Here is a 19,810-nt window from a genome sequence, read left to right on the forward strand (position 1 = left end):
CCTCGGCGGGCGCTTTTCGAAAGCGCCGAGGCAGTGAAAAGCCTTTCAGAGAGGGGGGCACGTAGCTGCCTTACTTTGGTAATCCCCCTGCAAGCGCCGAGGCTGTAGAAATCAATTGCAGTACATTTGTATCTGTAGCGAGGCGCCAGAGCGTCCTGTGATTTATATTCCTGCAGATTAAAAGCACGGGGGATTTCACCCGTGCTGCATTTTTAGCTAAATCTACCTGCCGGTAAAATCTAACATAGCTCGATATTCAGCAGTGTGGATTCTTTCCAACCCCCCCACTCAACACAGACACCTCTCGAGGGCACATTTTACAAGAGGTCACTGTGAATGTGCATGCTCAGGACTGAAAAAAATTTTCACAAGTGCTGGTTTATTTTCTGACGATCACACTGCGGACCCCAGGCAGCAGAGTCTGAAAGGCACGCCCAGAGAGTCTGCTTTTTATCATCCAGATCAAGACAGCTGCCTGTACTAAAGGAATAAGCAGAAAAAATAGTGAAAAGGGAAAAAAGGTGGAAAAAAGGTGGTTGTTTCTCCTGGGAGGAGTGAGTTTTTTTCTGACAAGCTCTAAAAATTGTTTAGAGCCCAGGGATATGCTGTCGCAATAAGAGGGCGGAAACGAAACTCAGGACAGAAAGGCCACTAACTAGAAGAAAAACTGTGCGAGTCATTCCCTTGACATTCCTGATGTGTCAACAAAGCACAGATTCTGCCCTCTGTGAACGCGATGTCCAAGCGTGGGATTTAGCAAAGAAAGGAGATACCTTCACAAGCCCTGCTTCAGACCCGTCCCGATCAAAGGTCTGGCGGGCTTTGGCAATAGCCAGGATGACACCTTGCATGGCTGGGCTCAGCATCACCTACCACCAAAGCAGGAAAACAAACACACACAGGAACAAGGGAAACGGTTACAGACAGGGAAAGAAGAGAAGGCATGGTTGAAGAACGGAAAACACTTCCCAAAGGCAAGGTTTAAAGGAAATCGTGTGAACACAGGTGGAACAAGGCAGAGCTGCGCATGGTTTACTCGTCCACTCCTTACTCCGTCTGCCACGTGCACTGTACATGCAGGCGGGTGTTAAGCACCGGCTGGTCGCTCCAAGCCCTGAATTTGTAAATGCAACAAGCGGGAACGTGACACGGCCTCAGCGTTTGTGCGCAATCCCACCGTGCTCGTGGCAAAGACTGAGCTTCCCAAACGCTGCTCGGGTACGTGCGGGTGTGGTTAGTCAGAGTCAAACAATCAGCAGCCAGGGTACTGGACGTGCGGTATCAGTGGCTCGTCTTTGGGAGAGGGGCCGAAACCAGAACTGAATACAGTGCAAATACACGGACACAGCCAGGACCGATGCTGACACAGCTGTGCCAGAAAGACAACTTACAGGAACCATGTGCAGCTCTAACGACCGTGGGCTTTTACAGAGCTGCTTCTCTGCAGCATTAGAAACAAAATTACTTAATCTTCACTTCCACAGTGGGAAAATGGACTTTGCAAGCAGCACTGCTGCCATGACAGGCCACTGTCGTACCCCATCTCAGGAAAGCTCAAAGCCAGCTAACTACAGGTTAACAACCAGCAGTGATTAACCCCTGCGCTGGGATCTGTACCTCCTCGTTATATCCGTCTGCATCGGACCTAACAGGAATCTTCCCCACACTGGGGATTTCCACTTCAGAGACCTGCGAGCTAGCCCGGGCAGCAGCCTCTGTCTCAGCGTCCTGCGCGGGCTCTGCCTGAACTGTAAGGGCTCTGTCTCCTGGTTGGGCCTTCATGTGTTCTACCTCCTTGGGCTGTGGCCAGGAAGAGAAAGAAGAAAAAGAGTAAGAAAAACCAACACAAAATCAGGAAAGCAAAAGGGGACCAAGTTAAAACATGGCACTGCTGCAAAATTACACAGAAATGGAAAAGACAAAGGTCTGTCAAGCAGAGGAGTCCAAAGACCGGCACAGCTGCCCCCTGGGCCAGGGCTCGGCTCCTACCTCGCAGAGAGCGGCCTCCACACCGTTCTTCTCGTAGGCCTCGGCGGTGTTGGCAATGGCCTTGGCCGTCTGCTCCTTGGCGATCAGGGCGTGCTCGGAGGACAGGGAGCGCACGCTCTGCTCACAGACTGACAACTGATCTGTCGGGAGAGGCGTGGCATCAGCGAGCACAAACCGCAAGACTTCTTCCCTTCTCCTGCGCTAAAACCTTCTGTCACTTGTCCCGGCAGCACTGAACAGCTGCAGTGTTCACCCCAGAGGCGAAGGCATCGCACCGTGAGCTCCTGCCTGCCCCTGCTCAGCGCGCACGGCACACGCCCTCAGGGACTGCCAAGGAACACTTGCCCACTCCAGAGAACAGCACTTGAATGTTTTCTACTTGATATTTATAAAAAAAAAAAAAAAGTCTTGAAGTGAAATGAGAATAGCCCATTGTGATTGAATGAATGGAAAACAGCTTTTCTGGTGACAAGCCCAGAAGGGCGCAGATGCAAAAATAGCAGAACAGCCTTTCGTAGTGCCAGGACAGAGCCTCCACCAGCTGCCTTTGCTACTTCAGCAACAGTTTCTCCTGGACACCGAGGAATTCGCGCGCGGCTCCAGCACAGAGGCTGTTCTGACCAGCTGGCCCTCACCGCCTCGAGCGCTTTGTGAACTCGGACGTGGTGTTACCTGGTCCTGACTCGGAGGAGAGGTCCTGCGACTCAGAGGCAGGTGAAGGCTCCATCTGAGGAATCTTGCAGGACTGCTCCTCCTCCCACTCCTCTGCCTCCTGCTCGAGTCGCCAGTTGTCCTCCTGGACGTAGTGCCTCAGCTCTGGGGGCAAGGCCTCCACTTCCTTCTGGAACTGCCCAGCCTCGGAGCCCTCGTCCTCGTCTGGAAGAGACGCAGGAGCAGCGTGTAAGGGAACATGTAGCGGCAGGGCACCGCCGTCAGAGACCGAACAAAGGGGCAGTCAAACTGCCTGAGGGGAGAGCGGGCAAAACCCGACTTTCTACTGGCTTTGTCATTTAAGATGATTCACAATCGAAAGTGCAAAAATAAAGACAAATCTACAGAGTTATGTGAGGCAAAATCCAGTTCTGATCTAGCACGGGGCAGCAGAGCGGCGTTCCAGGAGCAGCACCTGCGGATGCAGCTCAGAAACGCGCCCGTCCTCGAGGCTGCCCCTGCACCGAGAACGGACTGAAACTGCCAAGAGCCACAAAATCCACAATTCGGCTGGAGACACCACACCTGCGACGCCCCACAGCACGCAGGGCTAGGAACGGCCTGGACTCCCCCGCCCGGCGCCGTGACGGCATTTCTCAGCACTGCTGAGACCTACTTCAGTGTTCAGTTTCAGACCTGCACAAAACCCAAGCGCTATCAGCTTCAGACAAGTGCTAAAACCTATCAAAGGCAAACAGCAATCCTCTGCGCGGATATTTCTTATGCAGCCATTGTAAAAGCAAAGCATCTTTAAAAAAACCAACAAAAATTGCATTAAATAGGAAGAAAAAACCCACCCCATGGGTTCATTTCTGAAACAGAACTGCCATAGGAAGACAAAGAACAACCTCCAGATACTCATCAGCCATATTTAGCAGTGAACAGAATGACAGTTCTCCATTGTTTCTTTCTATTTATTACATCAAAATGAACCACGCGTGAAATTATTAGGTTCTTCTACAGCTGTTTGCCATGTATAGTGCCATGTGCACAATAATTTCTCCACATAACTATTTATACATTGGCACTGCAAACACTCGCAAGCCTAAGCCAGTGTTACCCATAACTCATGCACCGGGAAAGGCTGCGTAAAAAGACGAGCCCCGCTGAGGGTCGGTGTAACGATACTGCTGAACTCCAAGCCAACACACCAGAAAGCGTGATAAAAACAGGAGAAATAAAGTAGGAGGCATTTGCATGCCCTTGCAAAAGAAACCCTGTCACATAAACTAGATAAAGAGTCAAAGTGAAAAACGGCAGCACCAGACACATGAGGGGCAAATGGGGAGCTTGAATATTTATGCAATTTAGGAACACGTAAAGCACAGTACGTAATCTCACCACTACGGTTCCTGCTTCAGTTTTCGGCCCTATCGGGGATTTAGAAATGAACCGAGTATGGAGCAGACACTCTAACTTCTATCTGGGGTGAAGCTGTTTGTGCTGTCACAAGACTCCTGTGCCGAAGAGGAGCTGGGGAATGTCACGATGGCGCAGGCCAGGGGCACGCGGTGACGCACAGCGAGTAACGAACCCGCAGTACCTGCAGCGAGGCAGGACACCTGGTCGCTTATGTACATCAGGCAGTAGGCACTGGCGTTCTTCAAGCCTCCGAAAGAATCCCTCTCCAGCTCCTCCCACGACGACTCGGTCACCGAGATGTCGTTGTACTTGAGCCAGCGTTTCCGGGGCTGGTCGTAGATGAAGGCCCAGTAGTGGCCGGCGTTCGCTTGCCCCTCGTGTACCAGGACCGCGTGCAGACGGTAGGGAACCTGCAAGTTCACACGGCCATCGCGCTCAGACGTACCTTTAGGAAATGATTTTGCCTGACCTCTGGACAAAAGTTGCTGATACGTTTGTAGCTGTAGCCTGGTACCAGGCTCTCGGTTTGGAGGGGAAATTTCTTACTCAGTGAGCAGTGACTTTTAAGGGAAAAAGCAGGGAGAATTTCTTACAGAATCCTTTCTCTGCTTCATCTCTGGGATTTTTTAAATGCAATAAAGCAGACATCAGCTGCTAACAAAACCCAGTATGGGCAGTGTCGCTCCAACACTTCCCTGAGGAAGCAACACTTCTTACCTGCTGGAGGAGAGGGTCGCAGTACATTTGTTCAATGGACAGGGTGATTCTGGCAATAGACTCCTTCAGATCTGCCAACAATACCATGAATGAGAGAAGTGCATAAAAACGAACGACTACCCGTGGGGCTATCCCGGCCCCTTTCCCTTCAAAGAGGCTGAAGCTGTGCTGTAACCGTCACACAGACCGAGCGCCAGGGCTGAAACATGTACGAGGTGGTTTGTAGTTGGGGGCGCATCCAGCTGCAGCGAGAGGGGGAATGAGGAGGCGTTCAACAGGAAAACCCCGCCGAGACATCTGGGGCCCACCTTGCACGTCTTGTTCAATCTCGTTTCTCCATCGCTGCAGACACGTCCGAACCAGGTTCAGCTCGTCCTCGGAAACCATGTGAGGAGCTGGACGTTCCGACGGTCCCGCTGGCGAGCTGCAAGCCTGCAGCACCAGGTGAGACTTTGGCTGCAGCGAAGAATTTGTCAAAAAGCAAGGTCCGTCTTCAGTCCCAGTATCTGTCCCTTCTAGTACGCTGTGAAGCAAAATCCAACAGCAGGGGATAGGTTTTTCAATCTGTCTCCTGCTTTTGCTCTTTCTGGAAAAGAATGTGAAATAAACCAAACAGAAAATGCTCCAGAGCCAGAGCAGCCCTTCTCTTCCAGCACTTTGCAAATGTAAACAGAACAGGTACACTGAAACATACTTCCTCCTTAACAGACCAAATTAACATATGGGACAAATCAAAGCAAAAATTCTTACAGAAACCTCTAAGCACTGATCCACACTGAGCAATTCTTCCCTTCCTACTAAGGAACTCATGTATTTACTCAGCTTAATTTAGAGCGTAAAGCAACCACTCCGCCCAGGTTTGTAATAATCCAATATTGCAGTAATTTACAGGTCGATGAAGCAAAAAAATTAGTAGCTTAATCAAAAAAAGCACATAATTTAACTCAGAATTGCTGCTTAGACAGGGAATATGGTGATGCTTTTGGCAAAGGAAAAAAACAGGCTAGATGTGGGGCTGTATTTACACCGATGGAACCCAACGAGGAGCAAAACAGCGACTGGCCGCGGGCACAGCGCCGCACCCCGGCGGAGCCCCCACGCAGCAAACCAGCAGCCTCTGCCCGAAGGGCCGAGCGCTCTCCTAGCAAGCCCTTTCACTGGTGTTTACTAACCCATTCGGCTCCGAGAGCTCCAAGACGTGCGGCTTGGCCGGGGATGGCGGGAGGGGCGTCTGCGAGCCCTGCGCGGGAGCAGCCCCCCCCGCCGGCTTCGTGGCGAGGAATTCCAGGACGTAGCGGAGCATGTCGGGCAGCGGGAAGCGCGCGGGGCCGGAGCCGTATTTCATGTAACTGCAGACACACGCACCGAGGAGCGTCACCTGCTGCCGAAGCCCCAGGGGCTGCCGGAGAAGCAGCAAGGAAGAACAAGCCCACGCCCCGGGGGAAGCAGGGGGAGCCCCAGCCACGCAGAGGGACCCGACTCGCCCCCTCCCACCAGCGGAGCTTCCCAGCCCCGAGGCTGTGGCGCCCGAACAGCCCCAGAACAGCCCCAAACCCGCTGCCGGGGGCCGCGGTGTGAGCAGCTTTCGGGGCGCCAGCAGGGCCCAGGCAGCACGGGCAGCCGCGAGGCACGCGCCTCCGCCCGCCCGCAGATCCGCCACCGAGTTCAGTGCTGGTTAAAAGGACTTTTACACGCGGCACCCGGCAGGTTCAAGCATCTGCTTGCCCACACAACAGACCTTCCCTGCCCACCTCCTCCCTTCCTCGAGAAATAACGCCCAGCCCCAAGTCGGACGTGACCTCTAATATAAAAGACCCTTTTTGATGCATCGCGAGGCTTCCTCGGGGAAACCTGCCAAGGCAGCTGGCAGCGACAAGTGGACTACTTAAAGAATTTCTTCTGGTAAGAGCACCAGGAACATTCAGAAACCATCAAAGCCACAAGTTAGTTTGTAAAAACACGCTTCCTGGCTCCGCACTTCTCGGGACAAACCTGGTTCTGTTCCTGCTTCCCCTACAAGCTTCTCTTCCATGGGAAAGCGCATTTAAAAGGAAGCACTTGGATGCTTCCACAGGGCACAAAGACAAGGCTGGCTGACTACTCACCTTTCCAGTTTCTGCTGCAGAATCACCATTTTCTCCTTCAATCTCTTAATTTCTTCTCTCTTCATCTGAATAAGTTCTTTACTGCAGTAGAGGTACCTGAGCAGAGAAATACAGAGCCCCGCCGGGCGGGATTTGTTCACTTTGAGCACTCACAGACTGTTTGAAATATTTTAGAATCCTTCCTTGCTCACCTGTACAACCTTTTAAGTTTCTTTAATTACAACAAAGCAATAGCTTTAAACGTACCATACAGCAGAGCAACTCACCTGTCCATATAAATAGTCTGGGGAAACTCTAGCTTGGTGTGAATTTTCTCTGGCTGTCCTAGGGACTGATTGAACTCAAATCGGGAGAGTTCAAAGGTCAGTACTGGCGGGAGTTTTGTAAACCAGCGCTGTAACAAAAGCAGAAATGCCCCCAAAGGGACTTGTTTTAAGACAACTGCTGAACGGCACATTTTAGACTGACCCTAAGTTATTTTAGATTGATCCTAAGTATCTGTCTTTAAATACTGAATTACTGTATGTTTACAGAGTGACTAGTCAGAAAGCCAGATTTTACGAGATTAAAATTTCTGCTTCCATTTTACATTTTTACTGTGAAGAAGCCTCATGATAGCTTTCAGAAAATCACTTTTCATTGCCCGATGCATCCAGCTTGATGAATTAATGGGTCCAGCACCAAATTTTACCAAATTAGCAGATGCTACACAAACTCTGGATGTCACCTACAAGCCTCTGAGAGTTCTTTTCCAATGTAGATTGCATGCAATGATGAAGAACAAAACAGAAGCCCTTAAGCAGAACCTGACTCCTTATCCTCTCGCTGACAAACTGTTCAGTTGGGGGGATCCACAAAAGACACTCACTTTCTCTATGTTTCTTACACTGTTTCAAAGAGCCACACTGAAAAAACAATTCTGGGTTGAATTTAAGCTTCTCCCCTCTCTTTCTGGCTCCACAAACCCTTCCAGTACCCAGTGCTGGAATTCTCCTGCACCCAGACGATGCTCCCTGCTGGCCTTGGGACGAGCACACTAAGCTCATTTTCCTCGTCAAGATTCCTGTCAGAGCTCCTCCCGCAATAAATCTGCCCCACACCAAAGCACAACAGCACATTTTTGGAGCCAAAATATTTCCAGTGAAGGTAGGGTTTTTTTATTCTTTTAGAAAAGCTTTGGAAGGGAATGGCCAGGTAGCCGAGCTTTTGGAGAAGCAGCCCAGTCTTCAGAACGAGAGACGTAACGGCAGAGAAGGAATGATTTATGCACCTATTATCTAGGAGAAACCTAAGTTCTCGTGAACCCTACTGATGCTTTGAGCTTCAGTACACTCACCTACGTTCTCAAAAGACAAAATGCACCTTATTCTCTGTGTCCCCTATTATGCAGTCCTCTAGCCACGACACCCTAGGAAGTGAAATTAAGATGCACAGTTTTTCCAGTCAGACTTCTCAGAAATAAAGCCAGAGCCTTTTCCTTCTATCTGTACAAAGAGTGATTAAAACATCTCCACGATCAGTCCAATTTCCCTTCTTTTTCGGAAAAGGATTTGGAGGAAGTAAAAAGGGTGGATGGAAAAGAACCTGCCCGATCAGTTCCCTGCGCCCCTCGGTCTCCGGCACCACCTACATCATCGCCTTCGCCCACACCCGCTGTGAACGCGCCTGAGCGGCTCCAGGCGGAGCAAGGGAAAACAGAAACACGCACCCGAGTCCGGAGGTGGACGGGGCTCACCCGCCCCAGACTCTGCTCCTCCTTTCCTAGTTTAAACCACAGCCACACACTGTTGGACGTTCTCACAGAACCGAAACGCCTTTCCCCGCCCCCCCACGCCAGACCCCTCTGCACACTGATTAGTGCTTCATCCCAGTCCTTGAGTAAGGAAAGTTCTCAGCTGTGCTCACACATGCAGGATGCTGAATGTAATGGGACGCCTCCACCTCCTACTTTGCAGCAACTAAGGATTCTATGATTGGTTTGTGATTTGCAAGATTGAAAAAAAAAAAAAAATCAGCACAGTCAAAAGATAAGAGTGAAAATGAGAAGAAAAAAAGACACACACTGTAATAGGGAGAAAGATACAAATTCCAAATGGCATACCATGGAGTTAAGCACTGTACTTTTACCCTCCGAAAATATGGAGGCAGTGGTTCTCCCCTACTCAGGTACAGGTAGGCTTCAACAGAAAGAGAGAGACTTTATCACACTTGCATCAGAAGCAGAGTTTACCTTTTAAATTTAAAACAAACTCCTTGAACTGGTTATCTAGGACAAAACATCTTTACAAACAAGCAAAGGCTCAGTGTCTCACCAGTAACGCTTATGTTTACACAAGATTCCAGGTACCCAGAAAATACTTTCTGTCGATGCTTAGGGAAAATTTACAATTGGCATTTAAAGTGATCAGAACATACCGAGACACCCCTGTGCCACATGTGTTGCATTTTCCTGCTGCAGGCAAACAAAAGTTCCACAAAACCCGGGTAAAACTAACCTCCTGTCCATACTTCACCGACTGAGATGCTGTCGCCTCATCCATCTCTCCCTCCACCATGGCTCCTTCCAGGCACTCATTCAGGTTGCAATACCCGTTTACCTGAAGCGGATACTGGCCAAAGGTTTCGATCTTGGAGAAAGTATTGCCTGCACCACGGAAACGACACGAAAACCATAAACTGACTTTAGAAACCAAAACCCCTCCAAGGAGTGACAAAGCTAATTGTGCCAGTTTGACCCATGTACCAAACCCTTTACTCACCCTCATGGACACCCTCGGTCAAGAAAGTCCCGTAGAACAGCTGCACCATCGGATTCTCAGATTTGTCCCCAGGGTTCCTGTTTCGGAAGGAGAAAGCAGGCATTTGTCTGCAGCTGTAGGCTGCAGAAAAGCCCCAAGTCACAACCTAAGCCTTTGCCTGGGAACCCTCCTACAGTTGAAAGTGACGTTTTTCTATCCAGGCATAAAATACAGAGGAAGCTTCTCATCTCTTTCTATACTGAAAAGTGTGATATAACACTTACACTGGCAAGGGGACAGAAAAAAATAAATAGTTAAGGCACTACCTTTTGAAATGCCTTTCCCCAAACCCAGATCTTTCATGTACAGCGGTTCTGCTGAATTCCCCTGAAAAGCTTATTTGCTCTGCAGGCCGTATCAGAGTTGGATCACATACAGGCAACGCTTCATGAGCGCATTTCGAGCTTAAGCATCATCCTCAGCAAAGCAAGAGCCCTCGCTGACCGAGCATTCCCAGGGAAAGCCCTTTCATTTATTGAGGCATCGAATTTAAAATCCGTTTCTCCTCAGTGCCAGGTCAAACTCCCAAGATGACAGGAAACTCACTTGACATTCACTGCCAGTTGGAACGCATCCTCCAGCCAGTCCAGTAGTTTGTGTGTAAATTCACTCACATCTTGCTACGAGAGAGACAGAAGTCGAGAGTCAAATGTAACACGAACCAGGAAGCGTTTTCATGGCCTACTGGTCTCACGAACCTCCTGGAACACAACCCGCCTGGAATTGCTGTACCTACCCAGCTGAAAAGTGGGGAACTGAAGTGCTGTGCTGATTTAGACTGATAATGAACGCTCTGCTCATCTGAAAACTAGATCAGAGGAAATTATTGCGATTGCTACCCAACTACCCAGATGGCACTGGGTAGAGCGCTGTTCCGCTGGCTGTTTAATTAGCAAGCACGTACATTCCGCCTAAATGACACGAGGACAGCTGCTTGTCAGCCGACAAACACGGGAAGAGGCCCCGGGAAGGAACAGCAGGGCGAAGCGATAGGATTGCTGCGGCTGCGAGCGCCGTTTTGAAGAAAGCGAAAGGATTTTTAACGCGATTTTACCTGCTGTTCTTCAGCGGATCTAAACGCATCCCTCAAGAGTTCCACTGCTGCAGAAGGGTCTACAAACTTACGACGCGTCCCCAGCATTAAAGCAAACAGACACTGAAGTTCTTGCATGAATGCAATGTTTCTTTTTCCCTGCATTGCAAAAAAGAAGAAAATCCAAATCCTTCCTGCAACTCAGAAAAGCAGCATCTTAACACAAAGTGCTACAGAACACCACAAGCACGTACCCTACGGGGCACGCTACCAACCACGGCTGGAGGTGACATTAAACGGGACAAAAGCAGAAAGACATGCAGGAGAAAAAAATTCAACCACAACAAAACCTGGAGAGCAAAGAGTGCCAGAAGTAATAGTGGCTAAATCAGCAGGCAAAACCTGGTGGATTTATGCACTTACTCTGTCTGCATTTGAGGTTTTTTAGAGTACCAGGAGCACACACAAAGGCAAGTGGAGCGAAGCCTCTTCGGTGGCAGTGGCCACACACTAGCACGGTGCAGAAGCACAAGACTGTTCTGTGTCTGCCTTCTGCTCTCACTGTTTTCTAGGCAGCTTCTGCTGGTGGCTCTGGGAAGGTCCTGGGGTTAGAAGGACCTTCGGCCCCGATCAAACACCAGTTCTTCTCCAGCATGTGCCAGCAAATGGACCACCTGGAGCTACCGAAGAAGTTTTAGAGGACAGATTTCTCCCCGCACCACAGCTTGAAGCTCTAGACGAAACCTTTATGAGAAGCATCTGATTTATTTTTTTTTTATAGTGATTCTGCCTTTGAAAAGTATTTCCCAAATTTGTCTTTAGCGTAGCCTGACAATTGGAAAGCCATTAACAGAGGCTCAGGAGTCTCAGATGGCACCAAATTAAATCTGCTTAGAGAAAGAGCAGAACTGCAAACCACAGAAGAGGGAAACTTGACAGCGTCACTCAAGGAAAACTTACAGTGCGACTGCGACAACTTTCAAGCACTGTCTGTGGGAGGGAGTACCCAAGGACCAGCCTCCGGAATTCTGGCAACTGAAACAGAGACTGAAAGGGAAGGAGGTAAAGACCAGTCAGCACCTGCGAGGACCCGACTCGCCACTGTCACTCTCTTACTCAAAGGTTTTTCTGTTAACTTGTAACTCTTGGGTGGCCTCGTGTTACTGAACAAACGTTCACGAAGCGAGTGCTCCGTGTGCTGCGCCAGCACATTTGCACCCACCAGAGGACACAACCCCAGCCCGCCGCTTCTGGGACCTACAGGACCATTTCAGGGAAGAGCGTTCTGTTCTGCACAGACAAGCTTTGAAACGGCATCCAGGAACGTCACAGTGAGGAAGGAGCCCATTGGAAGCTTCCTTACTTCCTCCTGACACTGGAGCCATGACCAACCTCTGTCTGGTGATGTGAAATGCTTAGAAGAGACAAATCTGCTCAGTTCCCCTTCTTGCTGTCCCTTCTTCTTGAGGTTATCACTAACAATACGTGCCGCCCAGCAAGCATCTCTGCCCGTGGATTCCATTAACTGGAATATGATACACCACGTAACAGGGAGCCAACAATAACTGCAGTAAAATTAAATTATCAGTTCAGTTTGCCAGTCAAGCTTCTGTCATCCCGTAAGCATTTGGACATCGCTGCCCCAGAAAAAGCCCTGCCTGTGTGCACGCAGATTAGACGTATCGGTATCTATTTTTACTCAGTCTATTTAACTGCTCTTCGGCTCTTTCTGTGCACGCCCAGAATAAATCACGGTCATGTCAAATAAAAACAGAGGTCTCATCTGAGCGCAGTCACATTCACTTATCTGCGTACGATCCCAGAGCTGTTGCACACTGAACTCCAACTGACAAACGTTCTGACTCCAAGACCGCAGCAACTCCAGGAGAGCTTTTCTGTCAGCTTACCTGTATGACAGCACTAAACCAACAGGTATTTCCAATATTTTTCATTCCAACAGGCCAGTCGCCCACTCTTCTCCAGTCATTCTGCTTGGGGTTCTCTCCCCAGACTTCGCAGCGTTTCCTCTTGGAGCGATTTTTGTACTCAGCAGAATGTGCTTCCTGTGGCCTGTCACAAAAGACGCACACCCCTGCAGTAAAACACCCCCTCAAAAGATTCTGCTCCCCCCGAGTCAGTGGTGGGACACGAGGGGCGGGCGCTGCCGGTGACACCCAGCGCGACAGATGCTTTATCTGATTGTCAGGGCTTGGGAGGCTCAGCCCTCAAACGAGGTGGGTGGAAAACACGACCGTGAGGCAATTTGGAACGATGGAAGAAGGAAGTAAGACATGTGTGTTTTCCTTCATTAACTAGCTGCACACAAAATCGGTGACCTCAGTCGTTACTAGAGGCAAATCCCACCCAGGGAAAAAAGGCTAAAGCTACGCAGCAACGGGGCAAGGTGAATCCACAGCGGAGATTTCAAGGTGCTTCTGCCAGGCGCCGTACGGCAGCAGCGCATCCTGCACGTGGCGGGTCAGCCACAGCAGCAGGGAGGGGAAAAGCCAGGACTAAACCCGCTTTTCCCATTTCAAGCGTCACGTCGCAGCACTGCCCCACCAGCCAAGGCCCAGAGGGCAGAAACAACCCAAGCACCTCTGAAAGCAGCAGGGATACACCTGCCAGGGAACCTCTGCTTGTTTCGCAGTTCTCAGCTTAATAATCCACTGACGATACCTGGGAAAAGCAAAAGCAGTCCATGGACCCACTGACCTCTCAGCAGCATCCCTCTCTGCAGGCTGAGCTTGTGGGGATTCCCGTGGCGTGAAGGCGTTGACCGGGCGCCGGTCCTCGGGGCTGCTCGGGCTAAGGGCAGCAGTAACACCTGGAAGTGGAGGCAGTGTTCTGATCAGCATCCCACCAGGAGCAGGCAAACCTTTGCTTTAGAAGGAGCTTCTAGAAAATGTTACATCGCACCAGTAAGATTTTGTCTAATGATGGAGCAAAATGTTCTAGCTCAAGTTTTAAACAGAAATTTGTGAAGCTAGGAAACCTAACAAGCGATCAAGTGGGCTGGATGAAGAGAACAGGACACATCGTGCAGCTCTGCACAGGCCACCTCTTGTAATAATGAAACAGGAACATCAGCTGCTGCTTGTATTTGTTATGGCGTGACACCGGTGTTGGCAGCTGATGCTGCCTTGAGAATAAAGGATTTCACTAAAACTGGTGCCATCAGACAGCATCGCCTGCCTTCACTCGTGTCGGGACGCTCAGCTACAAGGCATTTCACGTACCAGTGACGTAGGAGAGGGGGCGAAAGGAAAATGAGCAGATGTGGAAGAGGTGGGAGCCTTACACAGAGGAACAAAGTGCAGCCCTGCTGCGCCGGCTGACGCTCCCAGCGCAGATTGTTGGTGCTGTGAACCTGCCTGGCGCCAAACCCACCTGGGAAAGCTGCAGCTCGCAGACGTGTCGTGGGCAAACAGCTCAGAGACTGTTCTCGGCGACCGCAGGCTACCATTACACTCTTACTCTAAATGCACCGAAGCAAGGCCTGCTTTGTCTATAGCTGCAACGTCTCTAAAGGCATTTTTCACATGGCCAAATGGCTGGCTCAGGTAACATTTTAAGTTGTCGTGACACTACGATACTGAACGGTGAGTCTGCCAGCTCAGTCAGCAGACGCCTCGCCAGGGCCCCAGTCCCTGCTCACTCGGCTTTAGGGGCTTTCTGGGTTGTCTGTGTTAGCCCAGACCCGCTGCTGAACAGGACGACAGCTCTGCAACCATCACGTGTCACTACAAACACTGTCACAGTGCCGTAAGTCCCCCTCCTCTGGGTGCAGCTCTCCTGCAGCAGAAGGCTGAACTGCCGGGACTGCTGTGGCAAGCGACCGGTTCCGGGACGCCTCGGTCCGGTGGGTTCATGGGGAGGACCGACACGTCCCCTTTCAGCCTGGCCCCAAAGCCCTGAAACCACACGGGCGAGCAGAGATGAAGGACTCACGCGGGCGGAGCTGTTTGCCCACAGCGCTGCCTTCCCACTTGGAGGGCTCTGCCGCAGCCGTGTCCCGAGCCGGCGCCTGAGCGTGCTCCTCCGTCAGGAAGGCGACGGCTTCCATCAGGTCTCCATTTGCAGCCTAGAAGAGTGAGATGGGAAAAAAATCCATAGGGTCAGGGTTACTTCATCTACATTTGTGTGACATTTGATGCGCCCGTGGAAGAGATAAGCACAGCACCACCAGCTCTGCTCTCCCCGACCATGGGAGAGAGCTATCTGTTGGTGACAAGCAGTAAAAAATGAACATAGCGAAGGCTAGAATTTCTCTGTCAAAAGCACTTTGGCTTTATTACTAGGACAATACAGACTCCATTATCTAAATTCATTTCCCTGACAAGAGACTTAAGCAGTTGCGGGAGGCCTGAAGCGCGACAGGGTACTCTGCCATCAGGAATCAAACTCCCTGTGGATTTCAAGACGCCTGTCTCTCACTGAGCTAGGGCTTCCTTCAGATCATCGCTACAGGCTAAACCCCTTTAAATTTAATTGAATGTTTCCTGTATGTTACTTCTTAACGAAACCTTTAGGGACCTTTTTAAAGAAACCTCTCTGTGTATTTTCAGCACAGCCCACATCCCGCTACTACGTATGCCGAGGATGGATGGTGTCTGACAATTCCCGACTGAAGTACTTGCAATGGGTTTAATTTAAAAACACCAAAGCAGGTGCCAGGAGGAGGAATCTCTCTAGGCAAACACTGCTTCTCCAGGCACCTGAGATTCCTGTGTTCCTTCGCTTTGGAGCGGAGGAAACTGCTCTGGCGCTGGATGAGCACCAGCCACAAAGCCAGCGAGGCGACAACAGCTCTCTGGAACTCCTGAGGCGGTTTACAGGGAGAAAATCCTGCTCTGACCCTCCCAGGCTGTGTTCACCCTAAGGCACAGGTAACAGCCTCGCAGGAGCAGAACCTCCAGAAAATGTTTATGATGTTTTAGCACAGCACGCGCTGCCACTGCAGCACAGAATGTTAAGGTCTACTCTTAGAAAAAAGAATTGTTCTTACCTTAGCAGGGTTTTTTTTGTTTCAGATGTGGGTGAATCCACACGGGCCCCACAAGCTCACACCCGCCTGCCTGGGGGTAGGGGCGAGGGGCAGAAGAGCAGCGGAGGGTCCCCCCGTGCCACGCTGCCCCAGGGAGCGCGGCAGCATGGCTGGCGCAGGCCGCGCACCGGCCGTGTCGGCAAGGCCCGGCTCATCGTCACCGCCGACAGGCTGGGGAACATCCCACCCCTGCGTCACGCTTCCCAAGAGCCTGAACTTGCCTGGCTTCTGGGACAAATTCAGAGGGCTCCTTCCCACAGAACAACAACAGGCACCAACCTTCAGAGCTGCATGAAGGAAAGCCGAGTCTTGAATTCCCGTGATCTCTTTCAGCTGGTTTAACAGCATCTGGCAATCCTACGGGCAAGAAATGAACCAAGTGCGTGTGAGGAGGCGACCAGGACAGATGTCGAGGTGCTTCGGCCAGGCGTGCGAGGGCGCACCGGAGCACAGCGGCGTTCTGGCCTCTTCCCTGACAGGCTGACAGGAAAGCCCCAGCGTCAGCCAGACATCGCACCCCCAGCTTTCTTCCCTCGATTTACAGACTAACGTTCTGCCCGTTGTATCCTCAGGAGGCCGGCAGTACGCCCAGGAGGAAACGAACCCCCGCCCTCGGATGCTCGCACCTGGGGGGGCGCGGGCCCCCTCCGCCAGCCGCGGGTGCAGCCGGACATATAAGGAGGCCGTGTGCTGGCGGGGCAGCGGTGAGGGGCTATTTTAAGTGCGGGCGCACATGCCATTTGCGCGTGTCATTTCTCACTGACAATAAGGTGTCAGAATAAGGGCCCGAGCGGCTGCTATCGCTCCTCCCTCCCCCTCCACACAGACCGCTCGAGGTTTGGTGAGACTCGCTCCAGGCCCAGAGCCACAGCCAACAACCCATACTTTTACCGGTTCAACCACTTAAGAAACACATCACAGAGATTTTCTTTACCAGGCTCATCAAATCCTTGCAGCCTTGGCTTACAGCAGGAGCAGTGGCTGCGCTCGCTGAGCCGCCTCTCGAGCCCCAATGCCGGGGGTCCCCCCACCCCCATTTTGTGGCCGCAGCTCAGCTGCTGTCACCGACAGCTCAGCCTGGGTGAAATCTGATGCTTCCAGGTCCGGCTCAGCAGGCCCAGCCCCGTGCGAGGCACGGGCAGGATGTTACAACAGGAGAAACAGCCAGGACCCTATCGCATAGGCCTGACTTGTAAAAGCTGTCTGGGATCCTGCTGTCGGCACAGCCCAGTGAATACCAGCTTCTTAAGATCACACGTTTGATTAATCTTAGCCAGCAACGTTGCAGCTGAATAAATTCAAGTTTCTACTTGCTCTCATCATTGGTAAAAAATTTAAGATGCTCTCATGCCACTGGAGCACAAGTTCCTCCCAGTCAATAGTAAGTTAACTGCTTTTTTGAGCCATCCTCCCCTCCTGCTGATGGATGCTACCCTGTGCAGAAACACCGAGCAGACAGCATGCATCCATATCCGTGGTTAAACAAAAAAAAAAAAACAGATTACTTTTTGATGGGATCCCCCCAATAAATTATTCATTGTAGTCCCACCTAAAATACTACTTCTGCTCACCTTTCACAAGGAAAGCGCGTGTGAGTATGCACACCCCCAACCTCTCCTGCACTCTTTTAGTCCCAAGAAAAGCCTCAGGCCCAGCTCCTCTCCAGGGGCGCGGAGAGGAGCCAAGGGGACGGGGCTGAGGGCGGGCGTACACTTTCACAAAGGCAAACCACTCATATCATGTTGCTAATTTTGCTACCTTAGTGAGCAGCGCTTGTCAGCTAACCCCATCTCATGCTGCAGGGCATATTTTCCACCAGAGAGAAAAAAACCCCCACGCCAATAAACCGCATTACAGGAACAAAATCCGAGGTGAGACAGGGCGTGATTTTCAGGGATTTTTCTGCTTCCTGAAAAGGAGGACTTGCAAGAGCCGCCTGAATACTAAAAGCTAACTGCTGACCCACTGCTCTAAGTCACTTCATGTTCTAAGGATTTCCAGGGCAATACTCAGACTTTGAGAAGATTTGTATTAACAGCAGAGTGCTTATCCCATACAACAAGTTGGAAGAAGCTTGCGGCTGACTGGCAGCCCACAAAAACCACCAGGAACCACACTGCAACAATTTTGTTCAGTTTTTGGGGAGTGCGCGTGGTTTTGTTGCTATAACCAGCCTGGTTGATTGCTTTTTGAGGCTAGGCGCTGTGGTGCTTTAAAGCAAGCTCCAGAACAGGTAATTAAAAGCTGCTGCTACTAATACATACTGCACTTGAAAAACCAGACCAAAGTCCTACCTGCTGGAAAAATAACAACCCAAACCAAAATGCTATCAGTGTAAAATTACAGCAACAGGAGATGAGTACAAAACCCAGAGGCTGAGAGGAAGGAGGGTACTGGTGATACAGAGAAATGACTACCTGTTTTGAGATTTATTTACTTATAGAAAACTGCTTAGCAACTTATTTACTTACTTATAGCAAGTTATAGTACTTTTTTAATATCGCTAAGAATCCTGCTTGCTCAGACTGTTCTGTGGAATTTTACCAAAGACTACTGTGTTCATCAAAACAAAGCAGTTCACTGAAAATCTACCAAGGATTACAATGTTCAGCAAAATATTATACTTTTGACCTTGAGGACCAGGTGGCTCTAACTAGTTAGAATTTTGCTAATGAGTAAAGATAGCCATGTATGAATGGTAGAAATTCTATTGGTTCTCTTAGATAAGATCAAAAGTAAACCGTCTGAAAACCACTCTTGTTATTCTTGAAATTGGCCAAGAGAATCTGCGCATGCTCCGGGGAAAAAAAAGTGAGAAAGACAACGAGCCTTCCTCCCAAAGCCCCCCGGAGACGACCACCAGGAGGCAATGCGCAGGTGCAGAGACAAACTGCTGGCATTAGCCTTTCTAACTAACCCAGCCCTTCTCATGCACATGTATGTTTGTGTTACGTAACCCAATGAATATGGATATTCACACTCTATCAGTTTTTGTTAAAACGTGCAGTGGGTGTGCAAGCTTTGTGGAGAAATCCCCTCGCACCCTGGCCAGAGTAAACGTATCTGCTGTATAACTCTATTCAAGTTGTAGAGTCTTTTTTCTGCGAATCACTGGAGATAAAAATTACAGAGTCGGCCACTGAGCGACAGAATGGAAAGGCTTTGCCATTTTCCTCACTCTTAACATGACTCACCGCACTTGGAAGTAGCTTGTTTTGATGAGAAACTGCGAGCAGGGAAGAGTGCAAGTGCGGGGTGGGAGTTCAAGGGGGTTCCAGAAATAACAGCACGCGAGGAGAAGGAAGGCTACGGCGTGGAAGAGACACACGGAGCCACAGCCTTCAGCCTCCGCACCCCGGCTGCGCTTTTATCACAGCGGGAAAAGCGATCTGAGGGGGGGCTAAAAGCCCACAGGTGGCAGCAGGAGCAACACCCGCACTCCTGATTGAGGCTTTGACAAACCAACATCCACCCTGGGAATAAGCAGTGGCCAGCCAACTTCTGACCAACGCATGGTCCTGTACATCTCCTGGGGGCCTGAGGCCATCTCTGCACGTTTCTAAATGGCTTCTAAATGCACAAGAGGGTTGACACCATCCTCCCGCTCCCACCTCGAACACTGGCCTCTCTGAAGCATCTCTCTCACGAGAAGCGCAGGCACCTGTGTACACCTGGGGCACGGCCACCGACACCGCGAGCCGGGAGCGGTGGTGAGCTGTGACTCCTTTTGGAGACAATTTATGCAGCGCCCTGTAATTTAAGAGCAACAGTTTTTGTTAAGGGGTGTCAGAAGATGCTGGTTGAGTGAGAGGGGAAGAAGAAGCCAAATTCCTGCGCTTTGAGGAGGAGGAAGCCATCGTGAAAAGCCCGTCCCGAGTGACCCGCGCGCTTTCCCGCAGTGGGTGGCGTGCCCCCTGCAAAGCACCTCGCTACCGCGCCGCGCCGGGCCCGCGGAGGGCTCAGAGGCCAACAGGGAAATTTCACGTGAAACAGCCGAAACACGGCGTTCTGCTGCCGGCCGCGAACCGAGACCGCCGCGCTCCGGGCC

The 19,810-nt window shown here is 50.8% G+C and overlaps 1 protein-coding gene across 2 annotated transcripts in view; it reads right to left on the reverse strand.

The window, feature by feature from the left end:
• The window catches only part of USP28 (ubiquitin specific peptidase 28), a 27,294-nt gene that overhangs the window by 4,964 nt on the left and 2,520 nt on the right, over window positions 1-19,810 (reverse strand). The window contains exons 2-20 of one of the 2 annotated variants that reach the window (XM_026863866.1): window positions 16,042-16,119; window positions 14,667-14,799; window positions 13,431-13,542; window positions 12,623-12,785; window positions 11,676-11,762; window positions 10,737-10,874; window positions 10,229-10,302; window positions 9,644-9,720; window positions 9,380-9,528; window positions 7,151-7,278; window positions 6,885-6,980; window positions 5,952-6,128; window positions 5,088-5,302; window positions 4,780-4,850; window positions 4,244-4,472; window positions 2,662-2,865; window positions 1,990-2,129; window positions 1,618-1,800; window positions 774-869 (exon numbers count right to left, since the gene is read on the reverse strand). In XM_026863866.1, the coding sequence (XP_026719667.1) occupies window positions 774-869; window positions 1,618-1,800; window positions 1,990-2,129; window positions 2,662-2,865; window positions 4,244-4,472; window positions 4,780-4,850; window positions 5,088-5,302; window positions 5,952-6,128; window positions 6,885-6,980; window positions 7,151-7,278; window positions 9,380-9,528; window positions 9,644-9,720; window positions 10,229-10,302; window positions 10,737-10,874; window positions 11,676-11,762; window positions 12,623-12,785; window positions 13,431-13,542; window positions 14,667-14,799; window positions 16,042-16,119 (2,550 nt within the window). Of the gene's footprint in view, window positions 1-773; window positions 870-1,617; window positions 1,801-1,989; window positions 2,130-2,661; window positions 2,866-4,243; window positions 4,473-4,779; window positions 4,851-5,087; window positions 5,303-5,951; window positions 6,129-6,884; window positions 6,981-7,150; window positions 7,279-8,985; window positions 9,062-9,379; window positions 9,529-9,643; window positions 9,721-10,228; window positions 10,303-10,736; window positions 10,875-11,675; window positions 11,763-12,622; window positions 12,786-13,430; window positions 13,543-14,666; window positions 14,800-16,041; window positions 16,120-19,810 lie in introns of those variants that run through there. The other variant, XM_026863867.1, reaches the window with a different exon arrangement.

Source organism: Athene cunicularia (genome assembly GCF_003259725.1).
Source record: "Athene cunicularia isolate RWA chromosome 24 unlocalized genomic scaffold, athCun1 chr24_part2, whole genome shotgun sequence".
In the NCBI taxonomy this organism is placed as follows: Eukaryota; Metazoa; Chordata; class Aves; order Strigiformes; family Strigidae; genus Athene; species Athene cunicularia.